Source organism: Phoenix dactylifera, unplaced genomic scaffold, assembly GCF_009389715.1.
Source record: "Phoenix dactylifera cultivar Barhee BC4 unplaced genomic scaffold, palm_55x_up_171113_PBpolish2nd_filt_p 000046F, whole genome shotgun sequence".
In the NCBI taxonomy this organism is placed as follows: domain Eukaryota; kingdom Viridiplantae; phylum Streptophyta; class Magnoliopsida; order Arecales; family Arecaceae; genus Phoenix; species Phoenix dactylifera.
The window spans coordinates 2,587,720-2,607,452 of NW_024067669.1; the positions used below are offsets into that span (position 1 = coordinate 2,587,720).

General features: G+C 36.6%; 2 protein-coding genes across 5 annotated transcripts; one reads left to right on the top strand and one right to left on the bottom strand.

Annotated features, from left to right (window-relative positions):
* Nucleotides 1–1,907: 1,907 nt before the first annotated feature.
* On the top strand, nucleotides 1,908–13,535 carry LOC103712299 (E3 ubiquitin-protein ligase RGLG2-like). 4 transcript variants are annotated; one of them, XR_005506999.1, is made up of 13 exons: nucleotides 1,908–1,955; nucleotides 3,733–4,295; nucleotides 5,931–6,015; nucleotides 6,133–6,273; nucleotides 6,370–6,483; nucleotides 6,570–6,667; nucleotides 9,895–9,974; nucleotides 10,271–10,376; nucleotides 10,453–10,580; nucleotides 10,686–10,872; nucleotides 12,252–12,308; nucleotides 12,528–13,180; nucleotides 13,256–13,535. XR_005506999.1 is itself a non-coding variant. In XM_039116054.1 (11 exons), the coding sequence occupies exons 1-11, from the start codon at nucleotides 4,008–4,010 to the stop codon at nucleotides 12,606–12,608; spliced, it is 1,365 nt and encodes a 454-aa protein (XP_038971982.1). In that variant the 5' UTR covers nucleotides 3,425–4,007; the 3' UTR covers nucleotides 12,609–13,040. The 4 variants fall into 4 exon arrangements, 1 of the variants encoding a protein (XP_038971982.1); XR_005507000.1 differs by lacking the exon at nucleotides 1,908–1,955 and having other exon boundaries at nucleotides 3,425–4,295; nucleotides 12,528–12,780; nucleotides 12,935–13,180; nucleotides 13,256–13,528; XR_005507001.1 differs by lacking the exon at nucleotides 1,908–1,955 and having other exon boundaries at nucleotides 3,425–4,295; nucleotides 12,528–12,780; nucleotides 12,935–13,180; nucleotides 13,272–13,479.
* LOC103712291 (proline transporter 1-like) lies at nucleotides 13,455–18,404 on the bottom strand. The gene is made up of 8 exons (XM_039116055.1): nucleotides 18,192–18,404; nucleotides 17,567–17,791; nucleotides 15,396–15,490; nucleotides 14,876–15,062; nucleotides 14,629–14,753; nucleotides 14,315–14,530; nucleotides 13,944–14,174; nucleotides 13,455–13,839 (listed from the first exon to the last, which is right to left on the bottom strand). The coding sequence occupies exons 1-8, from the start codon at nucleotides 18,319–18,321 to the stop codon at nucleotides 13,690–13,692; spliced, it is 1,359 nt and encodes a 452-aa protein (XP_038971983.1). The 5' UTR covers nucleotides 18,322–18,404; the 3' UTR covers nucleotides 13,455–13,689.
* Between the last annotated feature and the right edge of the window lie 1,329 nt (nucleotides 18,405–19,733).

Below are 19,733 nucleotides of genomic sequence, written 5' to 3' on the forward strand. Positions count from 1 at the left end.
ATTTGATGAAGTATTGTCTTTAAAGCTTCAGTCCACGTGGCTCTGGAAGGGGTAGGATGGCAGCATTGCCCGGATGTTTTGTTTTGTTTTTTTTTAAAAATCACCGTCTGGATTGAGTCTATCAGAACCCCTATTGCCGCATAAAGCCAATCGATCATTTGGCTCTTGAGATGGTGCCATTGACCGGCACGGAAGCATACACCAGCCCAACCGAGCAAAAAAAATGAGAAAAATAGAGCATGTGCCACGCACGAGTGAGGAAGGAAGGGACTTCTTATGAAAGGGTTTTTTCATCCTGAGTTCATTGAATGGTTACCGACTTGAGGCTGGATTTTGGTGTCCCTCGAGCTCTATTTAGAGCTTCTCCCACCCTCTCTTCCACATCGTTGGAGAACCTAGCCTCTTGATTGAAGCTTGTTGCTAGATTCCTTTGGTCTTCCTCTCTAAATATCGACTGCCATTAGCGCTTGGACTGCAGTCCAGGTAAGAACCCAACAATATTGGATTGGTCTTTCTCTTCTTCTTTCGTGGCCCTTGGTAGCCCCAATTTCGGCCGGTGATCGGCTAAGCCCTTTTTTTCTTATTTTTGGAAGACCGGCTCTTAATTCTTTTTTTGTTGATCGTCGGGGTCTTCGTCGAGTTCCCCGTGACAGTTTGAAGCCATGGGTAGAGTTTTGGCCGTCGGGATATCTTGGATCCTGCAATTTAAAGGATGGAAGCCTTGTTTTTTCGGTTGGTTTTGCATTGCCGCCATCTTTTGCCACTAGCCGTCGGCTGCCTGTTGGCCGTCCGTGAGTTTTCTAATCTCTAACCCTACTAGTAGGCAGCAGCCACCGCTTTAGTTAGAGAGAGAGAATTTTATTCTCCTTTTTTCTCTCTCCTCTCTCTCCTCTCTCTCCTCCATTCTCTCTTTTTGTTGTTTCAATCTCTAACCTTTTCTTTCTCTCTCTCTCTTTGCTGTTGATGAAGGATGGACCCTAGGTTTTATTGGCCTCGGTAAGGGGAGTTCTAATTCTTGACCACCGAGGCATTATTGGCCTCCATTTTGGCAATTAGAAAATATTACTAGATTTAGTCAATCTCAATTTTTATTGAGCCTAGTCTAACCTTGATTAGACGAAATTACTTGGTTAGCCCCGTGGGATGTTGGAATTTAAAATTTTTATTTTTTAAAAAATAATTATGACAAAGTTTCATTTAAAATATAATTATTTAAATATCATGCTCTGAGAGGGATTTTCAAAATTGATTGAACATGTAGCTGGTTTCACTCATAAGCAAAGTAATGCTTCACTTTTTCTAGATATATCGGTAAATTATAAAAATATTATATTAATAACTTTGGAATCATACTATTCATGATGCATGAATTTGATGAATATATCTTGTTATAGATTATGCTTAATTGATCTCGATACCGCATGATTTCTTGTATGTTTGTCGAACTAAGATATAAAACTACACAATTGTTTTGAACTCTTAATCTAACTATGTTAAGGACCTAGCCAATAGGGCTAATACGCTAACACTTAATTAGTCCTGAAGGTTATGTTATAATAAAATACGCGATACGCCGCAAGCAGATACGCGGTACAACATCTGAAGATGCGTGGTATCATAGCCCTTCCATAAGAAAAATGTAGTCGTAGCTCATCGTTGACGAGTTGAACTTGATGTTTTGAGAGAATTTAGATTTATGAACAAGATTTGAATTTTGGAAAAAAATTAAATTTGGCATGCATGTTGTTTAGATGATGTTGCATGTCTGAATTTGGTTTTGACCTATTGAATTCCATATGCTTTTTTTTTAAAATAATTATTTATTTATTGCTTGATTAATCTAGTTAAAGCGCTCATTGCTTGCTGGGTTGTCTAGCTCATTATTCCATATCTTACTGTTTTTACAGTTTTGGAGAATTAGCTTGATTTGGAGATTCATGGGAGAGCAACTGGAGGTAAGATTTTTACATTTTATTTATACTAGATTTTATTAAAATTTGTTGGTTATGTGAAAAATTAAAATTTGGTTCTAGTTATTTGCTTTCAAAAATCTTATTGTTTTAAAAAAACAAAAATAGAACAGAAATTTTGTACAAATACAATCTTCAATATCAATCTCCATTCAGTAATTCACTAATTATTAAAAAATAAAAACACAAAAACAACAACAATGGCAATCATTTCAATTGGTCATAAAACATTCTTATTTGGATCATCAAATGCTACTTAAAGTTATGGAGCCCAATTATTTTTTTTTTGAAAAAGTGGAGGGGTGTAGATATAATTTTTTTAAATAATTTTCTTAATATTCATCCTTATTATGTTTATAACTGCCGTTATTTATCTCAAATATCAACTTTTCAAAATTTTAAAATTAAAATAACCACTAACATAAGTGCTATAATGATATCATAATAGAAGATAATAGATCATGCGGAAATCGAGGTCTTACTATAATACCGTTATTTAGAACCATGCGACCCAGTGATCGCCCATAAAAAGGAAGCTTCCTGGAACCGTAGCTTTCCTCCATTTTCCTCCAACCTCCGGTCAAACAAAGAGAAGTCGGCGGTTTTCCACCGTCACGCTTCAACACACGCAATGAGAAGTACCTACGCAAGTAACGCAACACTCCCCCAATTCTTTTAATAATAAACCTTGTAGTCCCCAAATCACATTCCCAAGTTTACTGCGATTAAGAGAGAGCTAATAAGACTAATAACATCAGCAGTAGTACCAAATATATTTTATTTAGTTAAAATTTTTAGAAGGAAAGAATAATAAAATAGTAATTTCATGAAAATAAGATTTTATATTTTATAAAATTTTTTTATAAAAATATAAAAAAGCTACTTTCTCACTAATTAAAAATTATTTTTTATTTTTTTTTAAGTTATCAAAATTTCTGTACAAAGTTTTTTATTAAAAATATAATAGATATTATATATATTTTTTAAAAAAATATATACTCAATCAAACATAAGTTCTTTTCCCCCTTTCCTCCAAGGTCAAACAAAGAGAAAAAAAAAAAATGGTCAACAGAAAAATAAAAAAATATTTTTTATTTAGTTAAAGTTTTTACTTTTTAGTAGAGGGGAATAGAAAAATAGCAGTCTTAAGTTATCAAAATTCATATAATAAATATTTTATATAATTTTTTTAAAAATAAATACTCAATTTGGACGTGAGTTTTTTAAACCAAATATACAAAAATTATTTTTCAAAATATTATATTTTTTAAATATTATTTTTTTTAAAAAAATATTTTAGTGAGAAAACTTCTTCCAGCGAGTCAAAATCCAGAGGTCCAAACTGTGTGCCGAATAGATCTGACTCCCATTTACCAAAAAAAAGAGAAAAAGATCTGACTCCTATCGGAATAACATCCCATCCACAGGTATTATTATTACTCCGGATCTCTTCTCCTTCTTGCTTGCTGCTGCTTCTTCGTCTTTCAACATTCTAAAATGGAAGCCTGCGATCCAAGCAATTAATTACTCTTTCAGAAAGTCTGTTCTTAATTATCATTAGTTTTGTATTTCGCAAAGGGAAAGTGGAAAAGAATTTATAAGAAAAGACAAGCAACTTTTGCTTTGATCATCTCCTTTTTACCTAGCCCATAGACTTTTCTTTAAAGGGAAATCATTTCCTTTTAATCCAAGCTTTTTCTACATTTTCTTATTCCTTTTGGTCATCCAATCTGACCTACTCTTATTAATTTCGGAGAAGTAGATATAAAGTCGGCGACTAATCTCAAAAAGACTTGGGAGGTGGACTTCGGCTTGTTTTCCTCACGCCGCTGCGGAGTTTCTTTCTTCCTTATCTCTCGCCATACCCTTCAATTGATAGGCATTGTCGTCTCCCGTCTTTTCTTGGCATCTGCGGTGGATCTGATTGCGACGAATCTGCGCGAATCTGATCCCCTGTGAGGCGGCGAATCTGATTCCCTGTGAGGCGGCGAATCTGCGTGAATTCGGAGGAGATTTATAGATTTGGAGGTGGGGTTGATGGGTGGGCGAAGCTCAAGAGAGGCAAGCCCGCGGAGTAGGTACGGGTCGGCAGGCTCGTTCGGAGACCGGAGCTACTCGCAGGATCAGTATTGGGGCCAGAGATATCCCTATGAAGCGCCCGGGTATCAGAATTACCCTCCTCCGTCCCAAAGGTATGGCGAGCCGGTGCAGGCCTACCCGCAGACGCCGCCGCCGCCGCCGCAGACGCCGCCTGCCGGTGGGTCGCGACGGAGGCTGGATCGGAGGTACTCGAAGATAACCGACGATTACAATTCTGTGGAGCAGGTATGTTATCCAGGTTTTTTTTTTTTGAATTAAATGGATGAGCTTGATTGTGTGCATTTTTTTTTCTAATGCAGATCTCGAAAAATCTTGATTAGGATTCTAAAATTTAATTTGCTCTATGAGTGCCCATGGAATCCACTTTGTAATGAGCATTTACTAATCCATCTTTGTTCCATTATGAAGCAAAGTGGAATTTTAGAATGGTTCTTGCAACGTCTTGTTTTAGTAATTTTAAATGAAGCAAAATGGAGCGACTTGATGATGATCTTCCAGGGGTGCGTGGAGAATTTCTGGATAATCAATGTTTTTTTTAGGCAATGCCAGATCTATGTAACCGAGCAACAAACTCAGGAAGCAGCTAGGGTGCATCTTGTGTCAAGGGTGTTGGTCATCATCTTAAATTACTGGAGGGGTATGAATAAATAGTTGGCCTCGTGAAAATTGTGCAGTAACATAAGTATCCTACTCAGAAACATACAAAAATATTGTGAGAAATTCCCATACATTCTAATGTTTACGTAATAAAATGATATAAAAAGGACTTTGAAGTCGCTAGTTTATTGAGTATGGATGCACTCCGGTTCGACCTAGACGTACAGGCTCTTTTAGGAAGAGCTCTAGCTGGATTTGTCAGGATTTTAATACATGGATTTAAATGTTGTTTCTTGAATTTTCAAATGAGATCCATATCTTCTTTTTCTTTTAACCATGTTGGGGCATTTTCAGCCCTCATGAACTCTTATCATACATGAGAAGGGACAAAATCTAAGATGACAAGAGTTTGCAGCATGCTAAGAGTTCCTATTCAAAATAAGGGCTGCCGATTTGGATGAACCATTTGGTAGCAGCTTTAGCTTGTATTAAGCTCAACAAGCAAGTTGAGATGACTTTTATAATATTTAATGATCTTGTGAAACTGGTAAAAAAAAAAAAACAGATATTAGTGAAGCTGGGTATCCTTGCCTAGTGCTAGCTGTCTCAATCTATAATGTCTTTTTGAAGATCCTTTCTGCTCCTACAAACCAAAGGATGGACACATAATTTATGACATAATTTATGGCATAATTGTAAGGATGCAGTTAATTCTAGTCTGTGTATGAAGTTGGATGAGGCAATGATGAACCAAGTGTTGTCTTCTTTACAGTAATGTCATTCAACAAATTTCATTATGCTTTTAAAGATATTATGATTATTTGCAGTTGCACTCCAGTCTTCAATTAGTTTAAGTTATAGTTTTACTTCCTGGCTTGGAAACAGTGATTATAATGTTTTAGCTACAATTTACTAACTGAGCAGTGTTTGCTTATACTGTAGACTGCTGAGCTATGTCTAGTGACTCCAGATGGTCTCTCAATGATAAAACTCATTTAGCGTGGCTCTTCTGCCAAGCTCTCACTGATGGCCTGCATGGCTCAGTTCAGAGAGAGCTGGAAAAATGTCACGTCAACATTGATTGAATGAGATTGTTTGGTCATGCTAAAACTGCTCTATAATGTTTAATGGTGTTTTGCAAATTAGAAAATGTCATCAAATTGTTATGCCAAGGACCACCTAGTTGATTGAATTTATTACTATCCAGTTTTAACTGTTTTATGCTTTTTATCTAATCTAGATTGTGAATTTGCTTATCGACAGGTCACTGAGGCTCTTGCACAAGCTGGTCTGGAGTCTTCAAATCTGATTGTTGGTATTGATTTCACAAAGAGCAATGAGTGGACAGGTTACTTTTCAATATTTATACATGAAAAATATCCCATGTTTCTTACTCTTCAGTATTTATGCACTGAAGATGTCCCATGTTAGATGCATTAGATATCTTACATATTTTGGTGATCAGGTAAATTGTCATTCCATGGACGAAGCTTGCATCACATTGGTGATATTCCAAATCCCTATGAACAAGCAATCTCTATCATCGGACAAACGTTGTCAGCATTTGATGAAGATAACTTGATCCCATGTTATGGGTTTGGAGATGGTAACTTTTATTTCTTATGAGGTGTTTTCTAGGAAAAAAATCTAATGAAATTATTAGTGTTTATTGAGATGTCAAGCATTTTCTGTCTTTTGGCAGCATCAACACATGATCAGGATGTCTTTAGTTTCTATCCTGATGAGAGATCATGCAATGGTTTTACAGAGGCCCTAGCACGATACAGAGAGCTAGTCCCATGTCTACGGTTGGCTGGTATATTTACTACTATTTGATATTTTCTGGCTTGGGCTGTGCTTGCCATTTTGATTATTTAGTAGTTATCTTTTCTTTCCTTCCAGGTCCAACCTCATTTGCTCCTATTATTGAAATGGCTACGACCATTGTGGAACAGAATGGTGGACAATACCACGTTTTACTGATAATTGCTGATGGGCAGGTATATTGCCTTTAATTTATCTTGTTTTAGATGACACTGTTTTGCATTTCCAGTGACTTGTGTATAGTCTTTGGAGACAACTTGAGAAATTTGAATATAACACTGAATTTCTGACCAAATAATAGGAAAAGAAAAATAACATATGCATATATTCCTTTTAAAATCTGTCTCTCTTTGTGTGTGTATATGTGTGCGCGTGTGCTTCTTTTATCTGTTGGTTTCTGTTTACAACCTTGTAACCAAATTTTGTGAATATATGCAAATATTGTTGGTGCATTGACCATAGAATTGCATGTATTGCTGAAAATGGGGCATGATTGCAGTTCCATTTTGCAACATGCATCATTTCTAACATAAGTTAAAGAAAAACATTTGGAGGAAAAATTACAAAGTATCCAAGATTTTTTGATAGCTTGGAGACTACTATGCTTGAGTTGTATTAGTCGTTTGCTTAGAATAACTCATTTCTAGTTAGTCAACACTGATGGAACTTCACTGCAAGGCTAATATGAAGCAAACATGTAACTTCAATGGGTACATGCATGCATGCACATATATATATATAGACTTCGCTCCATTCGAATGGATCTGGAAGCAAATTTGGCCGCCTCAGGATCCATCTGATCCCGCACCAATCCCGAATTAACAAGCCCCAGTTAACAGGTTAATGAGAGTTGTTAAAGGGAAAGGCATTAATGGGAAGGGATGTGCTTCCGCATCTGCGCCTGTCCCTTGGTACTGTCATTTCAGAAAAAGAACTCTCCCCTCCAGATTTGCCACTTCATTAATTGCTAGAACCCACTTCATTAATTTCTAAGAGTAAAACATAAACTAGCCATGGATAAACATAAACTTGTACTCCCCTGCAGAAATAAATAGAAACATCTAAAGAATAAGCACTAATCCTTTTAGGATAAACACAAACCCTCTAGGATAAACACCTATTCTGCGGCGATAAATGAAAACCTGCACTGCAAACTAGGTATTTATCCTAGAGGGTTTGTGTTTATTGAGGAGGGGTTAGTATTTATTATTTAGGTATGTCTGTTTATTTCTGGAGGGGAGCACAAAATAGTGAGCATCCTCACAGGTTTCTGCTTATGCTTGGCCCATTTGTGTTTACGCCTTTAAGGTTTGTGGTTATTCTGCACTACTTTGTGTTTACTGCATCCAAACTTTATGTTTATCCTTCATCCTTGTTGTTTATCATGAGTGAGCCTTGACCTGACCAAGGGTGGGGGTCGAGTTTTTGTGTATTTCTATGGTGTTTCTGTTTATTGGCATGGACTATGGGCTTATCCTAGAGGGTTTATGTTTTTCCTAGAGTGGTTAGTGTTTATCCTTTAAATATTCAGTTTATTTCTGCAAGGGAGTGCAGGTTTCTGTTTATCCGTGGCCAGTTTGTGTTTACTCTTTGAAATTAATGAAGTGGGTCCTAGCAATTAATGAAGTAGCCAGTCTGCAAGGGAGAGTTTTTTATTTATTTTGAAATGATAATACCAAGGGACAAGCGCATACATGGGTAGCACATGCCATCCTATTAATGCTTCTGTTTTCTTCCTTAATGGCTCCCATTAACTTGTTAACTGGGCCCTTATTACTTCAGGATTGGTGAGGGATTGGATGGCTTTAGAGGCAATCGGATTTACTTCTGGTTCCATCCGAATGGAGCGTAGTCTATCTCTCTCTCTCTCTATATATATACATATAGTAAAACTAAGGGTGCATATTACAATGTTGATGTTATGATTAACTATCTAAGATGCTAATGAATACAATAGTAATTGAATAGAGATTTAACTGGATATATCTAGCGTTCTTGTTTAAATGTCATGTATTCTGCTAATTTTTGTTGGCCAGTGAATTATCCAATCATAATATGCTAGACTTTCTGCCGTGCCTTGGCATCAAACATAAACAGAAGCCAAGATATTATATTTCAGTCTTTACATATTACAAATTTGTAAACTTAATACTTAAGCATGTATTCTTTATGCCTAAACTCATTCTTAAGAATATAAGGATATATTCTTAAACTTTCAGGAGTCTAATGTGATTCCTTTTAAATTGTGCTCATCAGATCTTGGATCTGGGATAAAACCCAAGAAAGTCATGTATTTTAAACTTGGTCAAGTCTACTTACCTACTTCATATATTTAGTGGTATGTATCAAACATGGACATCCTTAATCATCAGGGCAACACTAACGATGTTGATCTATATGCAAGTGCCAACTTATGTGTGCTTCTTGAATAATTTATTCTTTTCCAACAATCTTCCCTTAGGGTCTTCTTACTTTAATCCTGCTATGCCACACTATTATTGCATCCTTAATGATAATTTGAGTTTGTGTTGCTTGTCTAACGATGGGGAATGACCTGAAATTATTGAAGGCTTTTGAACCATCATCATTATTTCTCAATGAATTCGAGCGCATACCGCAGATTTCTTATTATAAAAAACAGTCTATAGGCAATTCTTTGGACTGTCTATTTTTCTCACAACTTAGTTCCATCCAACCTCCAATAGGAGTTAATGCTCACCAGTAGGATGATATAAGTGAAATCTCTAAGATGGCATTAATCAAGTAGCATGCAAAAAATTTATTAGATGTTTGAAACATAAAATGCTTATGAAAAATTTATATACTACATTACTAACAACCTAAAATGTCTAACATGCACATCAGAGGAGCATGTTATGGATTTACTTAAATGTGTTGATGTATCATGTATAGACAAGTCACGATTTGGAAAAATGTTCACAGTTTACTTTCTGCAACTTTAAATAATCATATGAAACTCATTGAAAATTAAAATATACAATTAATAAGCAATCTGTATAGTGGAGATAGCTAGAATAGAAGAATTTACAAATAAGGATTTTCTATTAACTTGCTAATCTCTTTTCAACACAACTCCTTTACTGAAGAAAATTTAATTTTGTAAACCTTGGTTGTCTGTAGCTGAGTTTATTGTGTTTTCTAGAACAAATATCCTGCTGCTGGCTGGTTTCCATTTCTCCATGTATTCCTTGCTTGTCTTTCGCTCACAGAAATATATAACCAAGCCTGCATGTTAGTGGTCATGTACTCATGTTGCCCAGTGGGGTCATGCCATGCTATTCTTTGCATACGACTTTTATCCTGGGGAGTCATAAAATTTGGGTAATCATAATCTGATTCAAATTAATCAGGCTTGTTCTCTTAAAAATGATGGCTGGTACAGGTTACAAGGAGCGTAGATACTGAATTTGGACAATTGAGCTCTCAGGAGCAAAACACTGTTGATGCGATTGTAAAAGCTAGGTAATATTACTCAAATCCTGCTGATTCTGTTGTATTATTTTTAAATTTATCTCATCATTGTAAGATAAATCCTACTGATTCTGTTGTATTGTAAAAGCTAGGTAATATTACTCAAATCCTACTGACCTTAGCATATTTGAATGGATTATATTTGACAAATCTGTCTGGTGAGCTACTTGATATCATGGTGATAAGCCATTCTGAAATGACAAATGTCTACTTACAAGGCAGTCACTAGTAACAGGATTTTTTTTCCTCCTAAATATATTATCCTTACTGTGTTTTTCATGCTGCAGTGAATTTCCATTGTCTATTGTTCTAGTCGGAGTTGGAGATGGCCCTTGGGACATGATGAAGGAATTCGATGATAACATTCCTGCTCGATCCTTTGATAATTTCCAGGTAAGCACCCTTAACACTTTACGTTTCATCTCTACAGTAGCTTTTAATTTTGTGAGGTTGTTTTTTCCCCCTCCAGTTTGTAAATTTTACGGAGATAATGTCAAAGAACATGCCCCAAACCAGAAAAGAGGCAGCATTTGCTCTTGCAGCGTTGATGGAAATACCTGCACAATATAAAGCAACATTAGAACTGGGAATCTTAGGGTATGGACACAAGCCCCTTTAGTATGTGAAGCTCTTTTTATCTATGCAATGTTATTACTTCCTACTTAATCTGGGAATATGTTGGTTTCTGTTGTTAATAAGCAGTCGTTGTTCAGCTAAGTCTCCGGAGAGGGTTCCTCTTCCCCCACCTATTGGAGGTTACACTACATCTTCCTCTGGTTCTAAAACTTTCCAAAAGACCAGTTTCCAGAAGAGAATACCACCTTATTCTGGATATGATACTACACCTAGGACAGCTCCTACTGCGCCAAGTGCCTCAACGGACAATCAGGTAGATAAGGGACATACAAATTATGTTCCCATATGCTTTTCATTACAAAATTATATTGCCATGTGCTTTTCATTACAAAATTATATTGCCATGTGCTTTTCATTACAAAATTATATTGCCATGTGCTTTTCATTACTGCATCAAAACATTCTAGTTTCATACTGCTAAGCAATGTTTTAAAACCTAGATCGTTGCCTGAACCCGATAAGTGACGGGGTTATGGGTTCCATCTTCAACCATTGCATCTACCAGAAATAAAACATGGCATCGCTATAACACAATAAATATGTTAACTATTAATCAATTTTAAATAAAAATAGATTACAATTATAAATATATACTTTATATTTTAGGCATTTTTCCAACAATTTTTATGAATATATGTAATCATGATCTCATGGTATCGTAAAAATGGAGTTACATACAATAATAATAAAAATGCTATTACTCATCTTTGTAAGATTTAAAGATTTTGTTAGCAAGTCTTACTCATCCAAGATCAATACGGACCCTTGAAAGAGCTAGTAAATAAACGTACATTAAACAATCGCTCAGGACCAAATCAGTAACTAAAACTGGGAACACATTTTAATCTGACTCCTGGGCCTTCTGACAACAAAAATATAACAGTAAAAATAAGCATAAAACACATCCTAGTGACAATCTTAGCTAAGCCTACAGGCCTATCCAAGAAAAAAACTTCAGTTCTTTGATTCCAAACCTATTCACATGGAAGAAACCCACTATCCAGTAGCTTTTTCCTCTCATCTCCTCCAAACCCCAGCTGTACTGAAACATGGAAGGAAATTTTCTCTATCACTGATTGATTTCAGTTTGAGACATAAAAGTGAAGTATCTTAACAGGTTTTTGAGGGCTTGAGGCTTTACAGAGGACCATGGCCATGGTGCCTTCCTAACTCTATGTGATTTACATTTTCGGACGCAAAGGAGAGGTGGGTGGAAGAGATGTTTCAAGGCTTGAGAGGGACGTGGCTGCCATGACCCACCTTGTGGTCCTCCTTGCTTATGGCCAGAGAGAGGCACAAATAGCATGATTGGGATTGGCAGATTCAGAAATTGCGAATTTTATATAATTCATGAAAACCATCTGGTACTCCAAAACCAGAGCGGTTTGAAAGGTTTCACTGGTTTTTTGACCGCCGGTTCAGGTGGTTCTCACCGGTTCAACCAACTGATCTAGTCTGGTTTTTAAAACATTGCTGCTAAGGTTACATCTTGGGATATATTATTATGATCCCAAGTATTATAGCTTGTCAATGCAAAATGCTCATTAACTTTTTCTTTGTTCCCATCTATTCTTAAAAGGAAAAAGAAATGAAAGCTCTGCTAACTATGATATTATTTTTGATCCTCTTCAGCTTTGCCCTATTTGTTTTACAAACCCGAAGGACATGGCTTTTGGTTGTGGGCACCAGGTGAATTTTTTTGACGTTCTTTTGTATTTTGTTTCTCTCTAGTTTCATTTTACTTAAAATCATCTCAAGGCACTGGCCGAATCAGAATATGTTCTGCGCAGTTTCCAAATAAATTGAGTATCTTAGTTGATAATGAGACTAAAAGTAGCAGTGCTCATCAATTTGGGAAGTAATGCTTATTATTGTTGTGTTTATTTTGCTTAAATTGCCTCCTTGCAGACATGCTGTGATTGTGGCCAGAGCCTTGAGTTGTGTCCCATCTGCCGAAGTCAAATTCATACTAGAATAAAGCTTTATTAGTGTGATCAGCATTTACGAGGGGTGCAATGGATGTGGTCAGTATCTATGGCAATTTATGCGGCTGCTGCAGCTTCTAATGAGCAATGTTTGAAGCTTCATGAACACTATTTGGGGTTCTCGGATCCAATTGGCTGTGTTTCAATTAGTTGAAGTTATGGTTCATTGTGTTGGGGTATGGTGTTGCCGTATTCTGGAATTATGTACATAAATAACCCTTAGGCCAAAATTTAGGTCCAGAGAATCCTTTTCAAATTGTTTTTACTCATGTCTCAAGGTTGCATTATCTTTCGTGGTACTAATGACTTTTTTTTTGTTTGTTTGTTTAGCTGTCTATATTGTAAGAAGATGCTTTTGTGACATGTTGGCTGGGATTCAATTCTCTAGTTGATTAAGACAAGGGCAACTCTGATGAGTTTAGCTGGGTGCTGTATAGTTGCTAACAATTCATTTTCTGTGGATGTTTTCTTTAAGTTTTGAGAAGGCATACTTGCTTGAAAGACTCATCTAGTCATGCTTCTTCCTGCGCTTACCATATTTGCAGATCATGGAGGACATACTGGAACTACAATGAGGTAGGATTTCTTGCTGTTCAAACTTAGACCCAGACCATATTTAATTCTGATCTCAGCTAACTCATGCTGATACAGCCTTATCTGACCTAAGCTAGTTCAAGCTGGGATATAACGAGTTCGCACTTCAGATCTCTCCTGGAGGTTTCAGAGCTCGATCGAGCTCCATTTCCTAGCCTTCATCTGTCATGTGGGTTTGTAGATGGTTCTGTTGGTATTTTTCAGTCATTTTAAAATCAGTGTCAATGAGAACAGGTGTTCGAAGAAGATATGGAAGTAATAAAGATTCATATTTCATTTCATACAACCTTTTGTATCACACATTCATCAAACCATTATTTGAATAGATATCAATAAACCATTCTGCCATAGCTGGCATATGCTTCAAGCATGCAACTTGAATCAAAGTTACATCTACTTCTGAGATAGTTGAGATTTAGTAAATCATTCATACGGTCCCAACCATCTCTTCCCATATTTTCCATACAATCTTGTATCCAATCCTTGTAACATCATGTGTCAGCAAAGAAATGGTATATCCTGACATTGTTTACTATCAATCGAACAGCAGCTGCTGTAGTCACCACGGATAGCAGTGAGAAAAAAACAATATTAGCCCAGTGCCATGCCTTCTCCTCTCCTCTTGCAGTCTTCCCTTTGATCTGTTTCGATGAATGAATTATATTGCAGATTTAAAATCAGAACCCAGCTCAATTTTGTCTCCGTGATCATCTATCGAAAATGCAGTTAGATTGTCAATCCTTACCTTGATAAAGATCATGCTAGGAAACACAAATGTTAAGGGAAAGAGCGTGAAAGAACCGAACAAGTTTACGAAATCTCCCATGAATGGAAACAAGGCTGTGACAAATGTGTTCCCCACAAAGACTAGTGCTCTCGGGAAGAACCGGCGGATGAGATTGCTTTTGGAAAACATGTTCTCGTCGAGTCTCTGGAGCTTGGTGTCAAGAGCCTCATGAATCGGCGCACAGAACATCTAATCTCATAAAAAAAAAAAAAACAAGATACAAGCTGTGGCCGATAAAGAAAGACTTTGAGACCCTTAAGCCTTATATAAACTAATGCGAATAGATTACTCAAAAGTAGCAGCAAATGAACTGAGAGAGTAAAATTTACATGCTGGGAGACTATGCTTTGCAAGAAGGCAGTGCAGTTAATTAGCACATTTGCCCATCTAGGCCCGCTCAGCTGATCTGGGAGATATTCTGAAACAGATGAGCCATATGCCCAATAACCAAGTATGCTCACACCATAATAGATTGCAAGGCCAACTGTGTATTGCATGGCCAATGCTTTTCTCACGTTAGTCACTGCAGGCTTGCGAAGAGTCGACTGCAAGTAACCATTTCCAGGTGAATGATAGATTGGTGAATGTCACTGTAATTCATGGACATTTACTCATTAGTCATATAAGAGCTGCTCCAACCTACCTGAATCTCTGGCAGCAACCCAGAAGTGTTGCAAACAAGAATCGCAGTAACTGCGCCGAAGGCATTGAAGACTTTTTCGACTTCACTTCCATGTATCTTGTAATCTTTTCTTCTATTTCTTCTCCCTTCATTGGATGCAACACATCAAAATGCCGATAGGAGATAATAGACTCATGCCAAAATAATCTTTAGTTATCGACACATTATGGCTGGTAATGGCTAGTAAAGATGGGAAAGAAATGAGTACCATCTTTGACTAGGATCACTATGAGAACCACATTGTAAGTTATAGTGAGGGCTGCAGAAGTAGCCAACCAATTCCTCATGGCCGACATCGTGGGGACTAGGTATGCAAAGACAAAGTACGCAACACCAGTTGCCATGATGTACACTTGAAGCCTCAAGGGAGAATTACTGAACTCTGAATTGATCTCCTGATTACAAATTCAAGTGCAAGTGACTCATCAAGCATTAATCAGCATGCTGGCTTACTATAACCCTGACTATCTCCTTAGTGAAAGAGTGTTTTAGGGGTATTGGACCTAGTTTTAGCCAGAGCAAGGTCTTGTTTTGATTAAACTTGACATGAGTTATAACAATATTCCATCATTGTCATTATTATTTGTTTCCATCCAAGCTTCATGCATGGCAATCACATTTGAATTTTGGCAAATGTGCTTCCTAAAATATACCAAAAAAAGAAGGCAGAACAACACATTTGACCTAACATCATTTGGTTATTTGGATTGGAAGTAATGAATGTGTACCTTTAGGGCCCTTCCTCCTAGAAGAATGAAACCCATGTTTCCAAGAAGTAGGGTCGTGAACTGCAAGAACCATGTGAGGTAATACATTCTCCTACCTGAAAGAGAAGGTAAATGGCATGGAAGATGTAGATAAAAATATCATAAATTTATTTATAATAAGATATATATATATATAATTTGAAAATATTTATTAACTTATATAAATATATTTTGATATTTGAAGTGGCCTATATTAGCCATCTTCATAAAAGTGGGCCATAGATGATCAACAAATGGATTGGACAAAGAAAAATATCATTAATCGAATTATTTATTAAAAATTATTATTGAAAATTTGATAATATTATCACATAAAATTATCGTCAACCAAATATAATAATTTTTTTCCAGTTCCATTTTCTAAAGAAACTTTTTTACCAATCAACATAATAAAATTTATTTTTACCTGCAATTATTTTTTAAAATAAATGATTTTAAAAATTATTAGATTATTCCATAATCTGACATATCCTAACCAAACGAAGCTCTAAAAATTGTGGCATCATGCATCATGACATAATGGCATAACAAAGCCTGATGAACCCAGTTAACCCCTTCTCTCCAAAATAATTCCAGCTAATTCATTTAGCCCAATTTTACTATCACCAAACCAAAGTCTCTCTTCTCGTCCGCTTGCACCATATCACAATAGAACGGAACCTTAGTTCGACTGGCATCCAATATAGTCGTCTCCTTGACTTCTTGTGACGTCCTAAGAAGAACAGAAAAAGCAGCAAGGTAATCTAAATTCAAGCCACGAGTCATTGAATTTGGATCCAGCCAAGTTCAATGGAGTCAGATTCTTGTCCTCTGTGCTTGAATCCAAGACTACCGAAGACAAGACTCTTTCTTACAAAAAAAAAAAAAAGAGACTACGGATTACAGACGGAAAGGGAGCTGGAAACGTCTTGGTATCCAAGTCCTAGGCCTACACCAAGGTCTATCATGGCGGCTCACTAGACGGACACGAGAAGAGCAAGATGAAGAAGGTTCGGGATGGTATCTTTAATAATAATTGATTTCAAAGCTTACGAGGTCGACCGTTGGATAATGCTCTGCATAAGATTTCAAAGCACTTTAGATTTTTTTTTTTTTTCTGTACAGATCTCTACTATTATACAGTCTAATGTTGAATTTGCGCTAAAAAAAGTGAATCCTTCTTTTGGATGCAACCTCTACCATAGGAGATGGGACTGAGCTAATTCATGTGGTTGTAGAGATGGCAATTGATCGAGTGAGACACGGATATTCGCATAGAACTATCAATCTAGGAATTATTCAACAAACTGACCAAAACTTTGAATCAAACCAACTTGCCTATTAAATAAACTACTTCATGCATCTAACTTATTATAAAAAAGAAATCATGCATATCACTCATTTTGTACATGAGATGGTTAATTTATTAAGCGTATTCAGCATGGTTAAATGAAAGTTCTCAAAGGTTGGTATTAAGAACCTTCATTTGTGCTTCACCCTCGTCTCTATTTTGGCTCAAATTTATTAACCTGCTAACTAACATGTTGATCTTGTCTTCCTCATCCTACTAATCAATCGTTTTTGTAACGAGTCGTAAAGTATAATTTTATTATATTAGGTACGTACAAATTAAATGGATAAATTCTTACGTTCGAAAATATTTTAATGGTTATAAAAAACTGTCATGAATTTAATTTTTTTTAAAAAATATGCTTCAAATTATATCATGTCAAAAATACGAATACGATTGTTGCAGCAATTTAACACTGTCAGCGTAGAGTAACTTTGAACATCGTAGCCACAGTTGTAAACATCCTTGGAGATGCAAATCATTTACTAGGAATATGCTTGAGATTTTCTTTCTTTGTAAGATCAACTTATTGGGGCAAAGGTTGCATGATCAATAAAAACTTAAACTCTAATTGTAGAAGTTTCTGACTACAATCTCAACTATACGATAGGTATACATGAAAAATTAATTAGCCTTCAATATCTACACGCAATTTGTGATGTAGGACTCCTACATTGGCATAGGTTCTTATGCACACATACCTAATTTTACCGACCCGAAGATTCGAAAAAAGGTTCGGTGATTATGGTTATGTAAACCTAATATTGGTAGAGCAAACTTGCATTGAGAGGGAGAGAGATACCAAATACAAAGCCCATGAGATCCCTGTATCTAATGAATCTCTGGCCATTGATCACATGGAACTCAGCCAAGAGCCAATTAGCATAGTAGGCGAAGGCCCCCATGATGACCAGGCAGGTGATGCCCCAAGCCCAACCCAGATGCACCAGCATCAAATTGGAGAAGCTTAGCACGTAGGCGCAGTTGAAGCTTGTGACAAGCAATAGCCCCACTTGTTGCCACGAATCTGCCAATGAAAAAAAAAAAAAAAAAAAACAATTTGAAGCATCACATAAACCTAGAAGAGAACATGCACGAAGATAGAATCACATATAACAATACAACCAAAAGGACTGTAACTAGAGTATAGCAACTAAGCTACTCTTGGTTTGGTCATCTGAGAACAAGACCAAAGAACAAATTAATACCATGACTTCTGCCTACTACTACAAGGTGACGCATAGTCGCATGAGATTCAGCTATGCATGGTTTCATTTTCCTTTTCTCTTCTTGGTGGGTGAGAGAGAGAGAGAGAGAGATGGTAATAGCCCATATGATTCAGGGCTTCAAGACATCATTTAGCTGCAAGGCTTTTGACGAAGAAAACAAAGAGATGGGGGAAGAAGATGGCATGGAAACTAGTTAACCTTTGTCCACGGTATGAGCCGAGGTTGTGCCGGAGCCGTGCTGCGTTTGACTTGTTGCTACTTGGCTTGCTTCAATACTTGGAGCTTCCATTCTTTTCATCATCTCCAAGTCTTTTGGGATCTCTTCCATTTTTACCTCTCTTCTCTCTTTCTCTCTCTCTCTATCTCTCTATCTCTCTCTCTCTGTCTGTCTGTGTGAGAGAGAGCGAGACCTAAGCTAGAGGAAATATTGAGAGGATCAACAGCTTTTAAAGCCGGAATTCGAGGGAGGGGTAAAATAAAAAAAAAATAAATCTTGTAAAGACAAAAAAGCCCTGAATCTAGACAGTGACCAGAACTGTTAAATGAGTAAGAGTAGGCTGCTGATAAGCGACTTGTTTTCTGCCTCAAAATTCAACAGCCAAATCTAGAGTCTTTGCTCGCTTGAACTTCATGCAGTTGAGCTTGAAATAAAAATAAATAAATAAATAATAAATAAAATATTTGGGTTGATTGGGTTCAGGCGGAATAAATTTTAAATAGCTTTCAATTCGCAATTTTGAAACCCATTTATCAATTTGATTTGTTTTTTTTATTTTTTAACTAGTAATACCAAGATGGGCCATACTAAGTCATTTTGTTCGCCCACTCTTCATTCAGGGTTCTTATTTTAAGTGAGATGATTGTAACAATGAAAACGATGAATGCGGACAAATTCATAGGGGAGCGGCCCTCTCTCTCTCTCTTTATTTTTTGATGAATCATGGCTATCTCAACCCCATTGATGAATCTTGTGCTCCACAAACTTTGACCGCACTACTTTGCTTAGGTCCTCTTTCACGGCTCTTCCTCGCAATGGACCTTTTTGTCAGCTTTCTCTTTCTCCCTCGAACATTTCTATGCCAATACGTAATACATTAACTTCTTACAAACTTCCTACTGCTGTGTGAAGGCTAATAGGCTTCTTTATATGAGTAAGAAGATAATGTTTATGTTAATGATGCTGATTTAGTTGGTAAGACATATTAATGATCTAGTTTAGTTCCCAGAAAACCCTGCAGTTGTCTTGTTGTCTTATGGCTGCCCTTTCTGCTATAAAGATTTATATTGACTTTATCATCCTCTGTTTTGACCAAAGAAATGATAAACTGGTGTGTGCTGGCTAAAATATTTCTACTGGCTTTATGTTGGATTACTGATAACGAAATGGTAATTGGTGTGAGGAATCTAACAACAAAGAAGATAATCTCTTCCCACCAAAGAAAAGAGGGACTAATCTCTAGAATGGCTGTGTTTATGTTGGATCAAAGAGTGAAGAAATGGTGATTGGTGTGAGGAGTCCAACAGCAAAGAGAATCCCTTCCCACCAAAGAAAAAGAGGATGACTGCGTTGGCCACCATGATTATTATCCAATTTTGATTTAAGTTTATAAAGGAGAGAATATGATATCTTTCAAATGGCTTTCACAGCACTGATGAAGAGGAAATCATTCATTAAATTATTGGTGTCGTTAGCCACCATTCCTGACCAGGTGGAGGATTTGTCATTAGAGCATAAAAGTT